Consider the following 23,758-nt stretch of genomic DNA (forward strand, 5'->3'; position numbering starts at 1 on the left):
TTAAACAACTGTTAGTGGATCTGTGATCTACTAATCAAATTTTTAAGTTATGAACATGATAATTAGACAAAATTAATGTTAAGTACTTAAAGTTAGAGTCTTGAGAGTTTTCGGGTAAAAATTTGACGACGGATCAGTTAAAAATTACACTGGGTCTCACTAAAGGACGAATATCACTTAAGTGACATGGCACCCCTCATTAGGGCACCCTCCTCTCCTTCCCTTCCATTTCTGATCAGCAGCCCCTTCACCTTCTTCTCTCTCTAAGTTTCAAATTTTGAAAACTCTCTCACTTCTCTCTAAGATTTCTTCACCTAAATCTCTCTAAACCACCAAACTTCCTTCACAAAGATTGTTCCCCTCACTCTCCTCTTCACAACCATACCATTTTCATGGTGTGAATCAAAAATTTCGTGTCCCTTATCATCCCAAACAGCCATGGTTTTGTGGAGAGCAAAGGCTATGGAGTTGTGTTCTTGAGCTCTCTTGAAGAATCACACTTGCTTGCTTGTTTCCTTTGATTTTTGGGTAAGTGTTCTTAAATTTTTTTCATGAAAAATATCATCTTTTCTTCTTACGTTCTTGAGCCTAACTCATGAGCATGTTCATGAAGGTGAGTGCTTGCTTAAAGGTGTGTTCTTGGTGGAAAAAAGGTGGAGACTTGAGCTAAAGGAGAAACCTTGAAGATGTAAGCTCCCACTTGGGAAATATGAACCAAAAAGCCTCCCTTTTTCTTGTTGAGTGCCTTGGTTTTGATATGTTCATGAGGAGAATGTTGTTTAAAATTTCGTAATGTCATGGTTTGATGATGATTCTTAAGTGTGTGTGTGTTTGGAACCATGGAATGATGGATTGGATAACTAAAGGTGCCACCTTTGGACCTTTGAGTGATGTTCATGTAAAAAGATGACTATGAACTCAAAAATGGACCATGAACATTTCAGCCATATCATGTAAGGATAGGGTTTGATGACAAAAAAATGTGATTAAGTTGTTAAGTGTGGAAAAATGATTAGAAAGATTAACTAGGTGGGTTAACTCTAAGTAAAACTCACTAATCATGATTAATAATGGCTAAAAATCCTAATTAATATAGCTAATCAAATCTGCCCCATAAAGTACATAAGGGTTTAGTTGTGTTAAAATTAAGGAGATGATGAATTAGGTGATTAATTAAGGGTAGAGATTAATTAACAAAAGTAATCAAGGATTTAACTCTAAAATTGGACTAAAGTAAGGTTTAGGTACACTAATTAAATAATTAGTAAAATTTAAGTATCATGACATAATGGGACTAAGGATATTTCATAATGTGACTTAATAATAGAAAAATCCAAGAATTAATGTGAATTAGGATTTATAATCAAAAGTAATTAAGGTTTGTTAAGTAAACACATTTAAGGCTAAGTAACCAGTTTTTAGGTAAAATTGGGGAGAGCATATCTTCCTCCACAAAGGTCATATAGGGATGTGCCTTATATCAAATTGAATATTGAGATGTTATCTACGTGGTGTCAAAATTTGGTATCAATTGAAGATATATTCCATTCTGTATGTTCGTTTGAGTGAGGACTGCTCAGGGAGGCATGTGCAGGGGCGCTGTACATGGCTGACACTTCCATGAATTTTTCTCCCTCAATTATTACTCAAATTAGGCTCATAATATGTCTAATTAAAGATAAAGATGTCTAGTTGTCTACATAAAAATTTTAGAGCAATTGATTTAGTAGAATTTCCATAATCGCAGAAATGGTAAAGGATGTTTAGGGCCCTGTTCGGAGTTGGCAAACAGTTTTGTTTGTCCAACTTCAAATGGTGATAACCGGAGCTAGGAAACTTCAAATGAGGCATATGATACCTTTTTAGAAAGGTAATTGAGTCTAGATTAACATACTAAAAGATGAGAATTTTATAACAAGTGAGTCACGCCCAGTAACTAGAAAACAGAAGCATGTACAGTTATGGAAAAACCGTAAAAGTGATATTTAAGCTAAGTGGGCTTAGGGGAACCCTTAGTAACTTATAATAATCATAAATATGACTTGGATGAGTTGAAAATAATCTAAGTGAGCCTTGCATGTGATTCTAAGCTATGTAAGTAATTGAAGATTAAAGTGGCTTGTAATAATGCACTAAAATATGTAATAAGTAATAATTGGTCTAGGCTTGTAATGGGCATATTATTGGCATATGAGTATGAAAAATGGAATCATTAAATGATTAAGTCGTGGATATGACTTGATTAATTAATATGTAATTAATGATGTGAATGGTTCCTACTCTAGGTGTGCCTAGAGAACCGTGCACTTGAGGATTTTGTTGGAGCATACGTATTATATTGGAGTGTGGGCTTGTGCTAAGCTCCCTAAGGTAAGCTCCTAGTTCTAGTTGACTCCTCTCTCTTGTGGCCCCACCATGATGGTGGGCATTATGGTTATATTGTATGAAAGTATATGGTATGATGTATATGTGCATTCATTCACATTCATATAGATGTTATATGATCTTGATGTTATGATGATGCACTGATGATATATGTTATGAGGATCCTGGCCAGTGATCATGGTATGTAGGCTGCCTATGACTTGACTCTGGGAGCTATTTCATACTGAGGTTGTGTTGACTGTCTATGGCTTGACCCTGGAAGTCACACATGTGTAACCGTCTATGGCTTTGACCCTGGGGTTACACAAGGATGATATGATGATGCTATGTTTATGCTGTATGTCTGTATTATATGCTTTATATCTGACTTGTTATGCAGGAAGTGGGCTCAGGGGTTAGAGGATCCTCTATGAAACTTGAGCTTACTGAGATGTTGTTATCTTACCCCGTTTGGGGACATCATTTCAGGTACCCAGAGTAGTGGTGATGCTTCTAGGGGCAAGGCCCCCGCATTGGAGTAGTTGATGATGCAGCTGATGATTTTATATTATGTTTAGATTTGATGTTGGCATGTATACTTGTTAACATGCTTAATTATTTTATGGAGATTATTGTATGTATTTATTTAGGCTCATGATAGTATTCTTAGAGCCATGGATTATTTACTGATACTTTTGTACTTCGAATTAATATAGACTTGATGCATGTATTCAGTTAATTTGGGCATGGAGCCTTATTAGTTGTATTGACCCATTAAGGGGATTGCAGTCCGTGTGGGACTTGCAAGCTATCTGTTTAAATTGTTGTATTAATTAGGTTATCTGTATGTGTGGAATCATGTTTCTAGTTATCCGAAATACAGCCGTTATGCTGTCCGTGAGACTCCGTCAGGAATGACACTTGATGTCATATCTTGATGGTCAATGGCCACTAATACTGGCTCATGGGATTAATTAGTAGATGTATATTCAGATTTACGCTTTTGCAGTATCTGACGTGAACGTTTTTAGAAATGTTTTTATGAAATGTTTTGGAAAAAGTTTACTCGTATTTTTATAAGATGCTTTATTCCTTTTCAAATAAAGTCTTCCGCTGTGAATGTTAAATATCATGTATGTTAACAACCGGAGTACTACGGGGTGTTACAATTGTCAACCTAATGATATCTAACAGTTACATAATTCTAATAATACATCAAATATAACAAACGATTACAGATGAATTTCAAACGGTTATGAATTTCAAATCGCATGGTAGCGTAACACTCTCCCTCCTGTTGGAGTATGAAGAGATGAAATGCTCAACTTGTCGAGAAGAAAATAAAAATCCTTACACCCTAATGCCTTGGTGAATATGTTCACTGGCTGCATAGTTGATCAAATGTGGGTGGTAGATATTGTTTAGGCCAAGAGGTGCTCGTGGATAAAATGGCAATTGAGCTCGATATATTTTGTGCATTCGTAGAAGACAGGGTTGACAACGATATGTAATGCGGCTTGATTATCACAAAATAATTGCATAGGTGCTTGGTGGTGTCTCCCAAGATGCGCAAGAAAGGACTTCAGCCAAAGGAGCTCAGAAGTAATGGTTGTCATGGAGCGATATCCAGCTTCAACAGAAAAGCGAGAGATCGTTGCCTAATTTTTAGTCTTCTAGGAGACAAGAGATGAACCAAGCGTGATAAAATATCCTATAAGGGATAGATGCGTAAGTGGGCAGCTGGTCTAGTCGGAGTCATAATAAGCATACAACTGTAAGTTCTTTTCTAATGGGAACAAGATACCTTGACTTGGATTAGACTTTATATAGCGCAAAATGTGCATGACTGCATTAAATTGTTGTTGTTTAGGAGCCTACATAATTGAGATAAAGTATGAATTGCATAGCACTATAGCACAACTCAGCAGGTTGCATAATTGTGAAATATACCAGGCAACCAATTAAGCGACGATAACACGCCGGATCATCCAAATTAATCCATTAGCTACAACAACCAAATGATGATGTTGCTCAATGTTAGCACTAAATTACCTATATATATATATATATATATATATATTTATTGTATTATTTTATATTATTTTAAATCTCTTTGGGCTGTGAATAATTGATTTTGCAGGTAAATGAGCCCAAAAGAGGACTAAAATGGCCCATGTAAAAAAAGGAAGGTAAAAAAGAGAAGGAGAAGTGACTAGCTTGTTTTCTTACGTGTTCTCTCTATTTTACTTTTAGCTCAGGTAAAAGAATACTGAAGGCACGTGGATCAACTTTTAAAAAGAAGCAAGGAACATATTTTCACCGTTGGATGAAAAAGAAGATGGATGGCTACAAAGAAAAGAGGATTTCTGAAATAGTTAATTTTGTGCATTGTAAAAGATAGACCAGATCAGATTTTAGATCTAGAATTTCAATCTTTGTTGTACGTTTTTTTTTGTGTGAGAAGACCTTGAGTGTTGTTAGATTCTGTTTTGTTGAAAGTTGAATGTGCTTTCTTTCTTCTTGAACTCGAAGTGCAGTGACGAAGCATCTTCGCTGTAAGGAAGAATCAAGGATATGCATGCAAGATTTTTCTTCTACATTTTCGCAAGATAATCCTAGCTCTAGTTTGGGAAATGGTACTTTTGATTTGTACGATTTACTCTGGTTTTAATTCTGAATGCATGTTTGTCTTTCTTTAATCTTTGATTTTCTGTTTTTAAAAATGGGTTTCTAGTTCTTTCTTTTTCTGGGTTTGTCAAAATGATTGGGTGAAATATTTGATGTTCATTGTTACTGATTGTTTTAACTCATTCGTTTGATACTTTTATTTTTCAACTCAAGAACTCCATGGGAATGGGACTTGAGTATTTCAACAAAAAAAAATTGGAAAATGAATTTTTGTTAAGTGTTAAATGAACCCTTTTGATTAGGAATAATTGGAGGAGTTTTCTGATATAAATTTCTATAAAGATTCAAGAATCTTTGGAAAAAGTCCTTCTTGAACCTTATTGTAGAACTTAGAAAGTTTCAGCTAAACCTGCCGTAGTAACCCAGAAATTGAGATAAACATGCTATAACAATGTACGAATTTGCAGTAATACAAATAATTTTTGTCATCCATGATTTGAGATATACCCAGAAGCTTTTAATACTGATAAATCATTTCTTTACTTTTAGATCAATTTTAATAATTGATAAATACTATAAAAAAACAATTAAGTTTCAATTCAAGAATCTTTAATGAGATTTTAAACATAAAAAAATGATATTAATCATAAAAAATGATTAAATATTTTTAAAAATGTTTATGTTAATTAGTTTTTAAAAATTACTTGTACGAAATTCGTTTCTCTTTTTGTATTATATTTTTCAAATTGTTTTATTTTTTTAAAAAAAATTCCAGAATATTTACTTTTTTTAAAAGGATGTTGGTTTAAAGGCTAATTATGATAAATTTATTTAGAAGATGAAAAGCTTCATATGCATGTAGTATATTTTGGAATTGAAGAGCCACAAATTTCTCTTATGGTTCATATTCTCAATATGAGCATGCAAAACAGAGCTTTTCAATGCCTAATTATATTGAATTAGGCTAGGCACTTATACAATATGCACAAACAAATTGAAAAAAATTAGAAGGATAAATTAATAGTGATAATTAAAGAAAAATTCCTAAAAGAAAAATTATTTTGAAACTATGTTGTTGGGTTGCACTGGTCTAGCATCTAGCACACTTCGAATATCCTTTGAAGAAATATAAGATGGTTTTATGAGGGTCACAGTACATCCTTATCCAACTCATCAGTCTCATCATCACTGTAAACGTATCTGTCAAGAACAGACATAAATTAAAGAACAACAACAACAATGCGAAACAAATTATGTATGGACAGGAAGAATAGAAGGGAAAACTCATCTTGCTCTTGCAGACATTAAAGATAGAAAATAGAAGGTGTAAGAACCCGCACCGTTAATTAAGAGATTTAATTAATTAATTATGTGAAATTAGGAAATAATTCCATAATTGACTCTAATAATTATTATGAGGCTTTAATAATTATAATTAGTGAGTAAGAATGCTGAAAGTCGCTTTTCGGAAGAAAAGTGCAGATACCGGTTCTGCTAGTCGGTGTAAATGCGTACCAAAAAAGTATCCCGAAAAATTGTAATAAGTGCATGATAATTACTCGAATAATATGTAGGACTTGTAAAACGAGTTTCAAGTCCAAATAATGAGAACTGGTGCCGGAAACTGGTACTGGCTATGAAAAGCACGTACCGGAAAGGTGCTCCGAAAATTATAAGAAAAATATGATAATTCTTGTAAAATTGAGTAGGTTAAGAATCCAAAGTTTGGGATTAAAATGCTAAGCGTAGCAATTAAAGTTAATATTGTGTGATTAGTGCTTAAGTGACTATATATATGTTAGTTGCACACAACCCTAGGTTGATTCATCAACTTTGTGCGTGAGTTGGTGGCTGGTTAGTCCTTGTTTCTGTTCCTTTGAGTTTCTTCACCATTTTTAGAGATCAAGTGTCACTTTTGCTTGGTTTCTTCATCTCCAAACACTTGAGCCTTGTGTGAGTGGCCTTTGTGTGTGTGTAGAGAGTTTTGTTCTGAGTTGAGAGGCTGTGTGAAGTCAGTTTGTGGGCTGAGTGGCCTTGTGTGAGGGTGTGAGCTTCTTCTTTGGTTGTTGGAGCTCCAAGGAGCAAACTTTGTGAAGAAAGATCCTTGCTTGAGTGGTATTTTTCGCGTGCCTTGAAGGTCAGACTTGTAGAGACAGTGTGGTGAGCTCCAAGAGCCATTGTTGTTCTGTTTTGAGCTTTGGTAAGTTGTACCAACCTTGATCTTGTGTTTTGTTGAGTAAAAGAGGTGACTTGGTATGTTTAAGGAGTTAAACATGTAACCAACAGTGGTATGACCCTAAAACAGTATAAAGATGCATGCTTTAACGTTTCAAAGTGATAAATGGAACCTTGGAGGGATATCTTCGCGAAATGCAGAAACTGCATTCTGTCGCGAAATATCCGGATATTTGGCCGTGAAATATCCGGATATGGATATCCGGATATTGCCAGAGTGATATCCGGATATTGGATATCCGGATATTGCCTGTGAGATATCCGGATATTGCATATCCGGATATGTCCCCGAGGAATATCCGAATATTCTGGGATTTCGTAGAACAGTAGCTGTGTTGTGTGTACAGTAGGCTATTGGGGGTTTGTGGACCCTAGTTTGATGAAGTTGAACTTCTGTAATTAATGAACTAAGTCAGAATCAAGTGATTAAGGGCTTATGGCTTGGTATGGAGCCTTAAGACGTAAAACGTAAAGGAAAGGCGTTGTCTTTAAGTTATATGCTTGTGGTGCATTATTATTGATATAGTATTGGTCCATAACAGATTGTGAATCTGCTGTGTTTAAACTTTGAGCTGTGGACTCTTGGCTTTGGGTGTTAGCTTGCAAGGTAAGCTTTCGTGTCCTCGATTTAGCCATGTTGTGGTTCCACCATGTCCCATGGGGGTATGGTCATATGCATGTTGTGTTACATGCTTTGAATATTTGAAATGCTGTTGAGCTTTATGTGCAATGACTTTTAATATGCATGTATTGTTTCATCTTGACGGTAAGCCTGAGTATGTGGCGTCATACGATATGGTGATCCGGGGTGAATGCAAGTAGCGTCTTGCACTATGTGTGGGTATTTGGCGTATATAAATCCTGTATTTCTCTGGCCAGTAGAATAGAATTGACACACATGACATGATTATCTGCTGCATTGCACTATTTTAGAAATGATATTGATGAACTGCTTTTAAACTTATATTGCACATATAAGTGAGCTTGGGGTGGAAGATCCTTGAGGACCCCTTGCCTTACTGAGATTTCTTGTTTAGAGATCTCACCCCACGTTTGGGGAATGCTTATTTCAGGTTCAGGTAGTATGGGGACTGATGCCTCTGGCGGCAGGAGGCCAGAGCTTAGTTGATTATGATATTTATGTTGTATTGCTGACATGAATGGATTTGGATGCTGTTTATGTTTTCCACGATTTATGATTATGTTGTTGTTGAGACTATGTTGGGCTTTGTTGCCTTATTTGGGTGAGCATGGGGATTGTCCATGACACTTGCTGTTAGTACTTTTAGATTGGAGTTATATAACCTGCTAGTTGGTCCGGCCTACTTGTGGGTAGTCCCGTGATTTCTAGAGACACACTTATATTATCTATGTTTTGAGGTATTTCAGTTAGCTGTTTTATTACAATTACATACAGGCGATGTTTTATTAATTGATTAATAAGCAAGTTGGTAATGATAATGACATCATAATTGAAAAGAAAAAGATATTCCGCATTTTTAATTAAGCGCTGCTTAATACGATAGTATGATAACATTACCGGATATATATACGGGGTGTTACAGAAGGACTTTAAGATAAAAGAAAAAATTTACCGTGTTGAATTTTGAGATTGTGCCCAAAGAGCACAGATAACACACAGGAGGAAAAAAGACAGAACTTGCCAAAAGGCTGGGATGATCCACGCATTATGCCATTGCTCGTTGTATACTTTTTGCCATTGCTCGTTGTATACTTTTGTTTCTTTGTTGCAACTTTTGGATCTTTCCAAAGAAGGCTAAAGACAAATATTTGGTCATTTAAAAGTTAAGACATTTTATTATATCATCTCATTCACCATATAGGTGTGAACACAAAGCTGAAATTGAAGGAAAACGCGACACGTCATCAAAGTTTTCAACAAACGGTTTTACTTTCTAATATATAAGATTGGAGATTTTTTAGTATAGGTCAAAAAAACCTCCACTAAATGATTTAGTTTTTGGCAGGTTTTAAACTTCCACAATTTGACATCGTGTTTTGATATTTTAAATTGTTTGAAAAGATATAATTTTTTTTTATCATTTATATTCACTTTCAATATATTATCAAACACAACAAACAGATTTAAAAAATTTATATTTTCTAATTTTTTTATAATTTATTTTTTTAAAAGAGGTTTCTCTCTTAACAGAGAGCTTCATTCTCCTATCCTTCGAAACCCAGAGTCATTGGATCGATGATTATGGCAATGGCAACTCACTCAGCTTCAATTTCTCATTATATTTACTACTTGGCTTTTGAATTTTACATCTCTTCCTTTTTTATGTTTTTGTGAATTTTTTTCACTTTCTTGGAGAATAGCTTGCCCTCTCATTCTTATTCCTTTTCTTTTTCTAAATAATGAATAAGTCCTCACTCTTTCTCTCTCTAATATCCAATGAGATCATGAAACGAAGTTTCACGAAGCTGAAGATGATCTTCAAGATTGCTTGATTAGGGATCCCTTCGTTCTCGAGAAAATCGAGCTAGAAACGGTAAGCGAAGTAAAAATTTGCTGTTAATTTGTGTAATGACCAGTATTGAGTTGTGTTTGTGTGTGTGTTTCCAAATCAATGCGTAATCGCTCTTTTAGGTGTTGCTTATGTTTGAATGTGTTCGAACAATTATTTTACTTTTATGTGTGGGAATTTTTTTAGGACTAAATAACCAAGGGCATCTTGATTTTCGGGATCACAAACTCTTACACTTTTTGTCTCTTGCGGTAATCGAGCTAGAAACTGCTTATGTTTTTGTTTTTTAGGCTTCTGGAGTTGTCATATTCTACACTAATTTCATTATAGTTTTTATTCCTTCCCACTGGAAAGGAAGGTATCGGGTTTATGATTTTTTCATAGTTTCTAATTTCATTTGAAAATATTTTTTTTATATTTTACAAAATTTTATGAAATTGAAACATCTTACATCATATGATATTTTGCATTTACAACGGTATTGAAATGTTTCCTCACTATATGGGTGAATTAATTATAGGTAAGGCAAACCAATAGGTGCATGATGAGCTTTTAACATAATAGTTAAATAACCATTATAACTAGAAACTTTTTAAGTTGAGTATGATAGCAAAGATATCATGCTCACGACGGTTATGTCATCAGTAAATGAACTTGATTCATGCATGAAAGGAGCATTCCTCATTCAATACTAGTATGGATATGGAAAAGATTGAGAATAACATATAATGGCTTCATTTTTTACACTTTTTACAAGAATCTAACAAGGATTTGCAGGCATGGAGCCAGTCCTCAGTACTAGTATGTGACTCTTCTACTTTGGCCATTGCCTCCAAACTGAAAGATCATCTATATGGAGTTGCATGCATCTGTTTCTCACCCAATGGTTGGTTACACCTTAGGAATCTATATGCTTGTCTTGAATTTTATTACTCACTGCTTCTTACTCATTATATAGTATTTTGTCTAAGGTAAGCATCTGGTATCTGTTGGGGATATATTTACCTTTGGGACTGGCGGAGTGGTGAGTTGTTAACAAAGCTTCTAGCAACTTTATCTTGTTCTACTGTCTCAAGTGTTAGCTTCTCATTAGATGCAAAATTTATTGTAACTGCTGGGAAATAGCACTTAAAGGTCTGGGTAGTTGGATCATCTAGAAGCATTCAACTAAATGGAGGGATGAGCAGGAAGGCATGATTAGTGTTGAGATATATAGTCCCACATTGGTTGTATATGCAACTAATGTGGAGTTTATAAAGTCTTGGGCACTCCCACCCTTTGAGCTAGCTTTTGGGGTGGTGTATCCCAAGGTTCTTTACATGGTATCAGAGCCTCGTCGTCCCCCACTTTCTCTTGTCGAGTTTCTTAGCACAGGTAGGCTGGGTCTGTTGCATTGTCCACTCTTCAAGCCCAATGGGCTCTCGTGTCATGGGGCGTGTTGAGATATATAGTCCCACATTGGTTGTATATGCAACTAATGTGGAGTTTATAAGGTCTTGGGCACTCCCACCCTTTGAGTTATCTTTTGGGGTGGTGTATCCCAAGGTTCTTTACAATTAGCAATACATGAGATGCATGCCAATATTTCTATTCAGAAAGGAAGCTCTTTTACATCTATTTCTTCTTATGTAAACAATATGACGGCACTTTGAATCTGTCATTGTTCCTTTCTCAGATAATGTGACTTGTTTTAGTTAATGGTCCACAGCTCTATTCAATCTTGCTGTTGTGTTTTTTGGTAGTTAATCGTCGGCTGCAATGCAACTGTTTGTATTCTGGTGTTAAAATTGCAAGTGATGGAAATTATTTTATTGACTGTATGTGATAACATTTATTTGTTCAACTTATTTCCTTTTATAAGAAAAAACTGTTTAATTTGTTCAGCTCGTCTCATAAGTATACTATAGACAGATAATTTTAAATTTGATATTAATGCAATAACTAGGGAAGGGAGAAAGATATAATGAGTGAAGAGAGAGAGAAGGATTACCAGTGAAACATTTGACCGGTAGATAGGTAATCAAGAGATGAGAGGAAAAAGGATCTGAAGGATTATTTATATTTGGAGCTGTCACATGTTCAATTAGTTTTTCTTTTTATACATCAAGGGTTATAATTCATGTCATAAAGATTCCAAATGAGATCAAATTACCACTTCACTTATATGTGTATAAATTTTCTGCTCCTAGTAAGTTTGGTCACTATTGGAGCTTTATTTGGAGGAAGCATTTGCTTGGCATGATTTTCTACCTTCTCAAAGTCCAATCCTCCACCTCAATATTAGTAATAATAACAAAGGGCTTGAGCTTTTAGTATTCTATCTTGCAACCTTTAGCTCCTTTTATCCTTTAAGACATACGAGCAATGTATTAATCTTTTCATCGACTGCAATGATTGCTGAAGTTGTAAATTTGCATGAAATCTAGACTCCTTGTCTTCTTATTTTTTATTGTCCCCCTGAGTTGCAGCCAGATATTGGCTCAGGCACTAAGATGTATAAATATTGGTGGTTTATTATTTTATTTTATTTTTCTTTCATTCATACACTAGCATTGATTTGATTATATATTTTTAAAGAATTTCTTATACTTGACTATTATTCGTCCAGAGTTGATGCTTTGTTTGGTACTGCTTTAACGCTAGAGGTAATGATTTCATATTAGTTTATTTTAATGTTGAACTTCATATTATTAGTTTAAGTGCCGTATTCTTTTAAGCACCCTAAAAGGGTACAATAAATTGGTTTTTCACAGGATGGAGGAAGTGAAGAAGCTATCCCAACACGCGGAAGATCTTCTTTAGATAGTAATCACCCTTGAATTGGGTTATGTGAATTCAATATTTTTGCTATGATTTTGGGTTCTGTAAAATGATAAGTGCATAATTAGAGACTCGTATGGATTTTAGAGTTTTAAAATGGATTTATTTTATGTTCTTGTTGTGGATAATTGTAAATTTTCTACTCTTTCTCATTTACACAACATTGAATAAACTGTATTTCTTTTATGAATGTGTAAAATTATAGTGAGGCATATTCTACTCTGAATGTTGTTATGCCCTTCATTAGATAAGAGAATATTATGTAAGTTTTTGTTTTGCTAGATATTAGTTCAACTTCATATTATAGTATATCGGTGTTAAAGTGTATTTATATTTTTACTTATGTAAAAAAGTATTAACCAAGTGCAAACATGAATATGAACTATGATTGGTGTGCTATAGTGTTGCTTTTGGATAACTAGTATTTAATAATTATTTTCAAGGAAATGTTAAGAGATCAAACAAATAAATAATAAATTGGCTAACAAATCAATTGATTGGGCCCAATTCCAAAATTATGATATACAAATCTTTCAAATTTGGATTACTAGTATTTAGTGGAGGTTTAAACCTACAAAAAAAAAAAAAAAAAAATTATAGCAGTCTATGACCTCCCGAAAATGATAAATGTTGTGGGGGTCTTTGAAAGACGAAAAGTCAAACATATTGTGGAGGTTTGTAAACCTCCAGAAATAATAAAACGTTTGTGGGGGTCTTGAATCTACAGAAAGTGCAACATTTGTAGTGGTCTGGAACCTCCAGAAAATACTCAAACAAATTATTGTGGATGCCAAAACTGGGGGTTGTTGTGGATGCCACAAATATATTTTGTGGGGGTCAAAAATCCTCACAATATGAAAATATGACCCCCACAAAATGCCTGAATTTTTGTAGTTTATACCATGACTTATGTATAAATCAGAATTTAAGTTTGTTGTTAATTTTTTTCTAGACGGAGTCTAAAAATAATGTAAGTGAACGTATTATGTAACTAGGAGCTTATTGTATGGTTAGAGATAAGATATTTTATTTTATTTTTTTCATGCCTACTTTACATACTCATCTTCTACACTATTAGATCATAATTTCAAGTAACTTTCATTTTTTCTCCCTCCTCTGGAAATTCTTATCCAATGATTTTAGAGATGAGTAGATATGTAAAAAAATAAACATAATATCTTAACCCGAATAATTATATCTTGGATTAAACATTATGCCTTATATAAACTGATTTGAGTTCAATTTAGCATTTGAAAATTTTTATGTCTTATTGAATAATTGTAGTTTTTATATTGTTACATGGCTCCCTTTATTATATTCCTTATTATTTGTGCAAGTTGTATATTATTTCATATATTTTTTTTCAAATAATCATTTTTATTATTTGCTGTACCTTGCGATAAAATAATGGACTATAAACGGAGGAACAAATTAGAAATTTTTGTTGCGTTGATTTAACCATAAAAAAGGTTTGAATATTTTAAATATATCTTGAAAATAACTAGACCGAATCCATTATTTTTTTAATAAAAAGAAATAGCAAAAGCCCTTAATTCAACACACCCCTTTAATTTCTTTTTCTTTTTATTTCTTTAAATTTTCAATTTTACATGTGAATTATTATTATTATTATTATTAACAAATGCTAACAATTCAAATTTATTAATATTTTGTAACAATTAAGCTAGAAAATGCTAATATTACCAGTGTAGAGAAGAAAAAAAATCGAGAGTTGTGTACTATTTTTCTTAGTTTAATAATTAAAAATCAATGTGAATCGACATTTTTGTAATCAATCAATAATTTTTTGTTCTGATACTTTCACAATATACAAGTGCTCAACTCGTATAATTTAATTTTGTATTTTTCCATATTTTAAATAAAAACTATTTAAGATATAAATTATACTTAAATAGATAAAAAAAAATTATAAAATAGAATAAGAACGTTACATAACCAGCTGCTCCAGCTGTGTTATTGTCATAACAGAAAAACCATAAAGCTTTCAAGAAACCAAACTCCAACTGTGTTATTGTCAACAATGGCATACGACAACAACGTTGGTCTCTGTACTCATTTATCACTTGATAGGTGTCCTTGTAATACAATGGTGTGTACTCATTTGTCACTTGGTAAGTGTCATTGCAACACAACCAATGAAGATGACTCTGTTTCTTTAACCAAGAAGAGGAAGATTTCTGAAGAAACTTCTATTGCTGCAAGAAAGAAGGTTTGTGGAGAGAGAAGTTGGGGTTACTCAACCGATTTGATGTTTTGTGATTATCCCTGGAAGATCAAGAAAGTCCTCAATTGCAGTGATCTTGCCAACATGAGCAGGCTCTTGTTCTCTAAAGATTTGGCTGAGAATTTGGTGGTGCCGGTGTTGGATGGTGATGTTGAAAAAGGTGTTCAAGTTGAGATTTGGGATGTGGACACTGCCTCCATTCATTCTTTAGTTTTCAAGAAATGGGTTTCTTCAAGACTATGTTTTTATTGGGAATTGAGTTAAAGATTTTGTATCAAGAAGAGGCTTAAAGAAAGGGGATGAGATAGGCCTTCAGGATCCATACAATAATCGCTTTGATTTTTCTGTTCTTGATGCCATTTACCATTGATAGCAATAATATGATTCCTTTTGTAGAAAGGGTGTACTGATATTTTCTCTTGTTCTTATTGGTTTGTGCAATTTGAATTTTTTAGATTGTAACAGCAATCTGAATATATGGTTAAAATTTGTTAAATGTTATGATTTGCAAATTTGAATTGCAATTAGAATTGCTCCCATAAGAAAGTTAATCAAATAACAGAATCACCTTCGCAACTCAATTTGCTCATCAAAAGCATGTCCTTTAATTCCATTTAATACTGTTTTTCGCTTTGTATCCACTAATAAATATTGCCAAGTATCATAATTGCATTAGCTCAGTGTAAGAACCCGCACCGTTAATTAAGGTATTTAATTAATAAATTGCGAGAAAATAGAAATGATTCCATAATTGACTCTAATAATTATTATGAGGCTTTAATAATTATAGTTAGTGAGTAATAATGCTGAAAGTCGCTTTTCGGAAGAAAAGTGCAGATACCGGTTCTGCTAGTCGGTATAAATGCGTGCCGAAAAAGTATCCCGGAAAATTAATGTAAGTGCATGATAATTACTAGAATAATATGTAGGACTTGTAAAACGAGTTTCAAGTCCAGATAATGAGAACTGGTGCTGGAAACCAATACTGGCTTGGAAAAGCGCGTATCGGAAAAGTGCTCAGAAAATTATAAGAAAAATATGATAAATCTTAGAAAATTATGTAGTTTCATAATCCAAAGTTTGGGATTAAAATGCTAAGCGTAGCAATTAAAGTTAATACTGTGTGTTTTATGGCTAAGTGGCTATATATATGCATTTTAGCACATAACCCTAGGCATACCAGAATTCCTACGTGAGGCACTTGGTGGGCTGAGGGTGGTTTACTGTTCCATTGCCTCCTTTCACCATTTTTGAACTCAAGTTGTCACCTTTACTTGATTTCTTCCCTCTTTGAGCTTGTTTACACTTAAGAACATGCATGGTGAGGAAGTGTGAGGGTGTATTCTGAGTTTCCATCCTCTGTGTGTGGGTGAGAGTGCTGGTTTTGGGTGGTGTGGTTGCTGAAAGCCATAGTTATGGCATTTTGGAGGTCCAAGTGGTGACCTTTGGTGAGAAGAACCAACCCTTGTGAAGCCATTTTCGTGCATCTTTCTTGAGTCAGACTTGAGGGGCTGTGTTGAGCTCCAAGAGCATCTCCTTCTCTGTTTTAAGCCTTTGGTATGTATACCAACCTTTGATCTTGAGTTTAATGCTTAAAAATGAAAGCTTGATGCATGTTAAGGTCAAAAGATGATAACTTGTTGTGGGGTAATGTTGAACACACCTAGAAATGCATGTTGAGGTGTTTAAAATCGGTAAAAACCCAACCTTGGAAGGATATCTTCACGAAATGCATTTTCTGCATTCTGTCGTGAAATATCCGGATATGTGCCCGATGAATATCCGGATATGTGATATCCGGATATGGGTTTTGAGTATCCGGATACTAGGTATCCGGATATGGGATTCTGGATATCCGGATATTGCATATCCGGATACGTCCAGTGAGATATCCGGATATTGCATATCAGGATATGGTCCCGAGGAATATCCGGATATTCTGGGTTTTCGTAGAACAGTAGCTGTGTTGTGTGTACAGTAGGCTATTGGGGGTTTGTGGACCCTAGATTGATGAAGTTGAACTTCTGTATTTAATGGACTAAGCCAGAATCATGGGATTAAGGGCTTGTGGCTTTGTTAGAAGCTTTAAGACTTGAAAACGTAAGGAAAGGCGTTGTCTTAATATTGTATGCTTGTGGTGCATGTTGTTGATGTATTGTTGGTCCATAACAGATTGTGAATCTGCTGTGTTTGGACTTTGAGCTGTGGACTCTTGGCTTTTGGAGCTAGCTTGCAAGGTAAGCTTTCGTGTCCTCGGTTTAGCCATGTTGTGGTTCCACCATGTCCCATGGGGGTATGGTTTATGCATGCTGTGTACATGCTTTTGGATATTTGATATGTTGATTGAACTTTACATGTAATGGCTTTTAATATGCATGTGTTGTTTCATCTTGACGGGAAACCTGAGTATGTAGCGCCATACAAGACGGTGTACCGGGGTGAATGCAAGTGGTACTTGAACGGTGTGTAGGTGATAGACGTATACCTGCACTGTCTCTGGCCAGTAGATTAGTATTGACACACATTCTGCTGCATTGCATTGTTTTAGAAATGATAAATGATAAACTGCTTTTGAACTTATATTGCACATGTAAGTGAGCTTGGGGTGGAAGATCCTTGAGGACTCACTGACTTACTGAGATTTCTAGATTAGAGATCTTACCCCACGTTTGTGGAATGCTTATTTCAGGATCAGGTAGTATGGGTACTGATGCCTCAGGCGGCAGGAGGCCGGAGCTTAGCTGATTATGTTTTACTGCTTTATGTTAGCATGACTGGATTTGGATGCTGTTTATGTTTTCCGCTATTTATGATATGTTGTTGTTGAGACTGATGTTGGGCATGTTGCCTTATTTGAGTGAGCATGGGGATTGTCCATGACACTTTATGTTAGTACTTGTAGTTTGGAGTTGTTTAAACTGTTAGATGGTCCGGTCTACATTGTTGTAGTTCCGTGACTAGAGCCACAATTATATTATCTATGTTATGAGGTATTTCAGTTAGCTGTTTTATTGCAATTACATACAGGCGATGTTTTATTAATTGATTATTAAGCAAGTTGGTAATGTTAATGGCATCATAATTGAAAAGAAAAAGTAATTCCGCATTTTAATTAAGCGCAACTTAATACGATATTATGATAACATTACCGGATATATACGGGGTGTTACACTCATCAAATAGTAATAAGGGTCTCTTCTTAAACCACAATACGATGACACATTTGTATCCAATTTTTACACACAAATCGGTGGGTTATATCTGATTTCTCAGCTGCTGCAGAAACGTATGGGGATTGAATGCCACCTATCATTACTTCTTGTTGCAAAATGGATAGGAAACAGACTATCTGATAATCACAGGAAGCTTAGAAACTTCAGTGCCAATCTTATTGCTTCAGTATGCAAAAGGTGTGAACTTTATTTCAATTAAATGATAAGAGTATACTAAGGCAGAGCTCATTTAATTATGTTGCTAACTTAATACTAGCCCTTATGACTTTTCTATATGGGCATTTGGTGCATATTTGTACAATGTGATTAGACTTAGATTGCTTCTATAAAGTATGGTTTCACTGTATAATTCTAAATGCTAATTGCTGGCTGTTGAGGCTGTTAGTTTTGCTATATTCTAATGGAACACTATATATAGATGACTTCATGGTCTAACTGCATTGATTGCATAACATATCCCATAGAAAACTATCCAAGCCCCTGACAATAGTACACTTTAAGTGGAATCCCAACTTACACTTACAACATTTATTTATTTTTGGATACAATGGAACCTAATACAAACAATTCAAACCAATTCTAGTGGCTTTGACATTTAATTTTAAGTTGGGGATTAATGAAGGTAAACGGAAAGCCAGCACAGACAATCTAATGCAGCAGCAGCAACAACAACCTCCCCCGAAGAAAATTGCAACAGATGGTTCTTGAGTTGTGATACCAATAAATTCAATGTTTAAATATCCAACAGGTGGAAAACACACATATAATATATATAATGAAAGGATCTTGACATGTATAACAAAAGCCCTAAGTTTCTCAATTCAATTAAACAATTTCATGAGTTACTGCATAATCTATAACACATCCTGTAGCACTGTAGATAATAGGAACGGCTACTTGATATGCACACAAAAATTTTCCTGGCTAATTTTTCTTTTTCTTTTTCTTTTTCTTATTTTGTTTATAATGATGGCTAATTTAAGAATGCATATCCCTTGGTTTATAATGTTTTCTTACACCTTTTGTCATTGAACTGATGGGCTATACTAAATATAGTAAAATTAATAGTATAAAATAATAAGAAATTTTGAGAATATCTGTATCATTTATATATTTTGAATTCTTATGTTCCTAGTCTCTGGAAATTTACAGATATGGGCATACATATCACAATCTTCAGCCCCGGGTGACAAAGACATTTCTTCATTCTTTCTTGGACCCTACAAAAGCTCTAACTCAACACTATGGTGCCATTAAGGGGATAGAGCAGCTCTTGGATCAAGACTGGTATCTTCTGACCTTAGTATTTTAATATCAGCAGAGTTTTGCTTTAGATAACTAAAATGGTTCCCAACTTAATTACTCTTTCCAATTAATGAAGGTAAACGCAAAGCCAACGCAGACAATCTAATGCAGCAACAACAACCTCCCCTGAAAAAAATTGCAACAGATGGTTCTGGAATTATAGTACCTATAAGGATGAAAAAAAACTCAAATAAATTCTGCTTGCTATTGGTGCTATCAATACAAAAAATTCAAATTGAACAAACGAAATCAAAGCGATTTTTAAACCATAAATTCTGCTTGCTATTTTCTTCTTCAGAATAAGAGAAAATTATCACTACATCTTTTTCTACACATGGTTCCTAATACTGTTATCAATCCTAAAAGGCATCAAGAATAGAAAAATTAAAGCGATTTTTGTATGGATCCCAATGAAGGCCAATCTCATCCCCTTTCTTTAAGCCTCTTCTTGATACAAAATCTTTAACCCAATTTCCAACGAAAACATAGCTTCTTGAAGAAACCCACTTCTTGAAAATTAAAGAATGAAAGGAGGCAGTGTCTACATCCCAAATCTCAACTTGAACACCTCGTTCAACGTCTCCATCCAACACCGGCACCACCAAATTCTCAGCAAAATCTTTAGGGAGCAAGAGCCTGCTCATGTTGCCAAGATCACTGCCATTGAGGACTTTCTTGATCTTCCAAGGGTCATCATAAAGCATCAAATCCAAAGAGTAACCCCAACTTCTCTCTACACACACCTTCTTTCTTGCAGCAGCAACATGAGTTTCTTCATAAATCTTTCTCTTCTTGGATAAAGAAACAAAGACATCATCAGCGTCGTATGCCATTGCTGAGAGGTTTTTGTTTTGGTGAATTGGGTTTTGGTTTCTTGAAAGCTACAAATGTTTTTCTGTTATAGGGCAATATATATAGAAGCTGCCACTTCACTTTAAATGTTTATTCTGCTTTATAATTTTCACATTTTGTTTTTATTTTTTTTATCTATATAGATATAATTTTTATTTTAGATAATTCTTATTCAAAATATAGGAAAAATAAAAAATTAAATTATAGGACTTGAGCATTTGTAGTTTTGTGAAGATATCAAAACATAAAAAAACATTGACTGATTATAAAAATATTAATTTAAAAATATTAATTTACGTTGATATTTAATTATTAAACTCAGAAAAATTGTAAGCAACTTTCACTTTTTTCCCTAAACAGTTATTATGCCGCCTCATTTAAACATTTATTCTGGTTACATATAAATAAATTTAAATTGTTAACATTAGCTAATAATAATAATAATATTGGAAATGGAAGAATACTTACAATTCACAAGTAAAATTGAATTTTTTTTTTGAAAATTTAAAGCAATAAAAGGAATTTAAAAAAAAATTAAAGACAGGTGTTGAAAATAAATCATGGTGTCCTAAGATTAAACACCTATTATTTTTAGTTGCATTGTTTTGACAAAAAGTTCTCCTATAATCGTTCATAAACATAATCAATAACACGTACACAAAATAAAAATAAAAAATGTGTGTGATGGCATAAAAAATCTCAAGTTTAAGATAATTCACGTGATAAATCGGATCAACAATTACTAAAATCATTCAATTAAGGAGTACTTTTGTTCTTTTCATGTAATTTCAAATGATATATTCAATCAACATTTATAAAATCATTCAAATATTAATGTTATGCTTTAAATACTTTTAGATATATAAACAGTTAACAAAAACCATTATATTCTACTGTCTCTCAATGCTAGATTTTTTATAAAAACACAGCTTATAAGGATGAAAAAAAAGTCAAATAAATTCTGCTTGCTATTTTTAAACTCAAATCAATACAAAAAAATTCAAATTGAACAAAGGAAATCACAGTGATCTTTAAACCATAAATTCTGCTTGCTATTTTCTGCTTCAGAATAAGAGAAAATTATCACTATATCTTTTTCAACACAAGAATCCTAATACTGTTTGTTATCAATCCTAAAAGGCATCAAGAACAGAAAAATTAAAGCGATTTTTGTATGGATCCCAATGAAGGCCAATCTCATCCCCTTTCTTTAAGCCTCTTCTTGATACAAAATCTTTAACCCAATTTCCAATGAAAACAAAGCTTCTCGAAGAAACCCATTTCTTGAAAATTAAAGAATGAATGGAGGCAGTGTCTACATCCCAAATCTCAACTTGAACACCTCTTTCAACGTCTCCATCCAACACCGGCACCACCAAATTCTCAGCAAAATCTTTATGGAGCAAGAGCCTGCTCATGTTGCCAAGATCACTGCCATTGAGGACTTTCTTGATCTTCCAAGGGTCATCATAAAGCATCAAATCCAAAGAGTAACCCCAACTTCTCTCTACACACACCTTCTTTCTTGCAGCAGCGACATGAGTTTCTTCAGAATTCTTCCTCTTCTTGGATAAAGAAACAAAGACATCATCAGCTTCGTATGCCATTGCTGAGAGGTTTTGGTTTTGGTGAATTGGGTTTTGGTTTCTTGAAAGCTACGAATGTTTTTCTGTTATAGGGCAATATATATAGAAGCTGCCACTTCACTTTAAATGTTTATTCTGCTTTATAATTTTCACATTTTGTTTTTATTTTTTTTATCTATATAGATATAATTTTTATTTTAGATAATTCTTATTCAAAATATAGGAAAAATAAAAAATTAAATTATAGGACTTGAGCATTTGTAGTTTTGTGAAGATATCAAAACATAAAAAAACATTGACTGATTATAAAAATATTAATTTAAAAATATTAATTTACGTTGATATTTAATTATTAAACTCAGAAAAATTGTAAGCAACTTTCACTTTTTTCCCTAAACAGTTATTATGCCGCCTCATTTAAACATTTATTCTGGTTACATATAAATAAATTTAAATTGTTAACATTAGCTAATAATAATAATAATATTGGAAATGGAAGAATACTTACAATTCACAAGTAAAATTGAATTTTTTTTTTGAAAATTTAAAGCAATAAAAGGAATTTAAAAAAAAATTAAAGACAGGTGTTGAAAATAAATCATGGTGTCCTAAGATTAAACACCTATTATTTTTAGTTGCATTGTTTTGACAAAAAGTTCTCCTATAATCGTTCATAAACATAATCAATAACACGTACACAAAATAAAAATAAAAAATGTGTGTGATGGCATAAAAAATCTCAAGTTTAAGATAATTCACGTGATAAATCGGATCAACAATTACTAAAATCATTCAATTAAGGAGTACTTTTGTTCTTTTCATGTAATTTCAAATGATATATTCAATCAACATTTATAAAATCATTCAAATATTAATGTTATGCTTTAAATACTTTTAGATATATAAACAGTTAACAAAAACCATTATATTCTTTTATACTGTCTCTCAATGCTAGATTTTTTATAAAAACACAGCTTATAAGGATGAAAAAAAAGTCAAATAAATTCTGCTTGCTATTTTTAAACTCAAATCAATACAAAAAAATTCAAATTGAACAAAGGAAATCACAGTGATCTTTAAACCATAAATTCTGCTTGCTATTTTCTGCTTCAGAATAAGAGAAAATTATCACTATATCTTTTTCAACACAAGAATCCTAATACTGTTTGTTATCAATCCTAAAAGGCATCAAGAACAGAAAAATTAAAGCGATTTTTGTATGGATCCCAATGAAGGCCAATCTCATCCCCTTTCTTTAAGCCTCTTCTTGATACAAAATCTTTAACCCAATTTCCAATGAAAACAAATCTTCTCGAAGAAACCCATTTCTTGAAAATTAAAGAATGAATGGAGGCAGTGTCTACATCCCAAATCTCAACTTGAACACCTCTTTCAACGTCTCCATCCAACACCGGCACCACCAAATTCTCAGCAAAATCTTTATGGAGCAAGAGCCTGCTCATGTTGCCAAGATCACTGCCATTGAGGACTTTCTTGATCTTCCAAGGGTCATCATAAAGCATCAAATCCAAAGAGTAACCCCAACTTCTCTCTACACACACCTTCTTTCTTGCAGCAGCGACATGAGTTTCTTCAGAATTCTTCCTCTTCTTGGATAAAGAAACAAAGACATCATCAGCTTCGTATGCCATTGCTGAGAGGTTTTGGTTTTGGTGAATTGGGTTTTGGTTTCTTGAAAGCTACGAATGTTTTTCTGTTATAGGGCAATATATATAGAAGCTGCCACTTCACTTTAAATGTTTATTCTGCTTTATAATTTTCACATTTTGTTTTTATTTTTTTTATCTATATAGATATAATTTTTATTTTAGATAATTCTTATTCAAAATATAGGAAAAATAAAAAATTAAATTATAGGACTTGAGCATTTGTAGTTTTGTGAAGATATCAAAACATAAAAAAACATTGACTGATTATAAAAATATTAATTTAAAAATATTAATTTACGTTGATATTTAATTATTAAACTCAGAAAAA

The 23,758-nt window shown here is 33.4% G+C and overlaps 4 protein-coding genes and 1 long non-coding RNA gene across 5 annotated transcripts; 2 read left to right on the forward strand and 3 right to left on the reverse strand.

The window, feature by feature from the left end:
* The first annotated feature begins 9,435 nt into the window (after positions 1-9,435).
* LOC133290144 (uncharacterized) lies at positions 9,436-12,706 on the forward strand. Its single transcript, XR_009748603.1, has 4 exons — positions 9,436-9,743; positions 10,497-10,605; positions 12,328-12,364; positions 12,473-12,706. It is a non-coding gene; the product is annotated as an uncharacterized LOC133290144 (long non-coding RNA).
* A 1,874-nt stretch (positions 12,707-14,580) lies between these two features.
* LOC133290132 (B3 domain-containing protein At2g33720-like) lies at positions 14,581-15,048 on the forward strand. Its single transcript, XM_061488188.1, has one exon. It carries the CDS (start codon positions 14,581-14,583, stop codon positions 15,046-15,048), a length of 468 nt encoding a protein of 155 aa, XP_061344172.1.
* A 4,633-nt stretch (positions 15,049-19,681) lies between these two features.
* Positions 19,682-20,155, reverse strand: LOC133290133 (B3 domain-containing protein At2g33720-like). The gene has a single exon (XM_061488189.1). It carries the CDS (start codon positions 20,153-20,155, stop codon positions 19,682-19,684), a length of 474 nt encoding a protein of 157 aa, XP_061344173.1.
* A 1,152-nt stretch (positions 20,156-21,307) lies between these two features.
* LOC133290134 (B3 domain-containing protein At2g33720-like) lies at positions 21,308-21,781 on the reverse strand. Its single transcript, XM_061488190.1, has one exon. The coding sequence runs from the start codon at positions 21,779-21,781 to the stop codon at positions 21,308-21,310; it is 474 nt and encodes a 157-aa protein (XP_061344174.1).
* Positions 21,782-22,938: 1,157 nt separating this feature from the next.
* LOC133290135 (B3 domain-containing protein At2g33720-like) lies at positions 22,939-23,412 on the reverse strand. The gene has a single exon (XM_061488191.1). The coding sequence runs from the start codon at positions 23,410-23,412 to the stop codon at positions 22,939-22,941; it is 474 nt and encodes a 157-aa protein (XP_061344175.1).
* Positions 23,413-23,758: the final 346 nt, after the last annotated feature.

The sequence above is a fragment of the Gastrolobium bilobum genome, unplaced genomic scaffold (assembly GCF_033153095.1).
Source record: "Gastrolobium bilobum isolate Gb01-03AN ecotype WA unplaced genomic scaffold, APGP_CSIRO_Gbil_v1 utg14849, whole genome shotgun sequence".
Classification (NCBI taxonomy): domain Eukaryota; kingdom Viridiplantae; phylum Streptophyta; class Magnoliopsida; order Fabales; family Fabaceae; genus Gastrolobium; species Gastrolobium bilobum.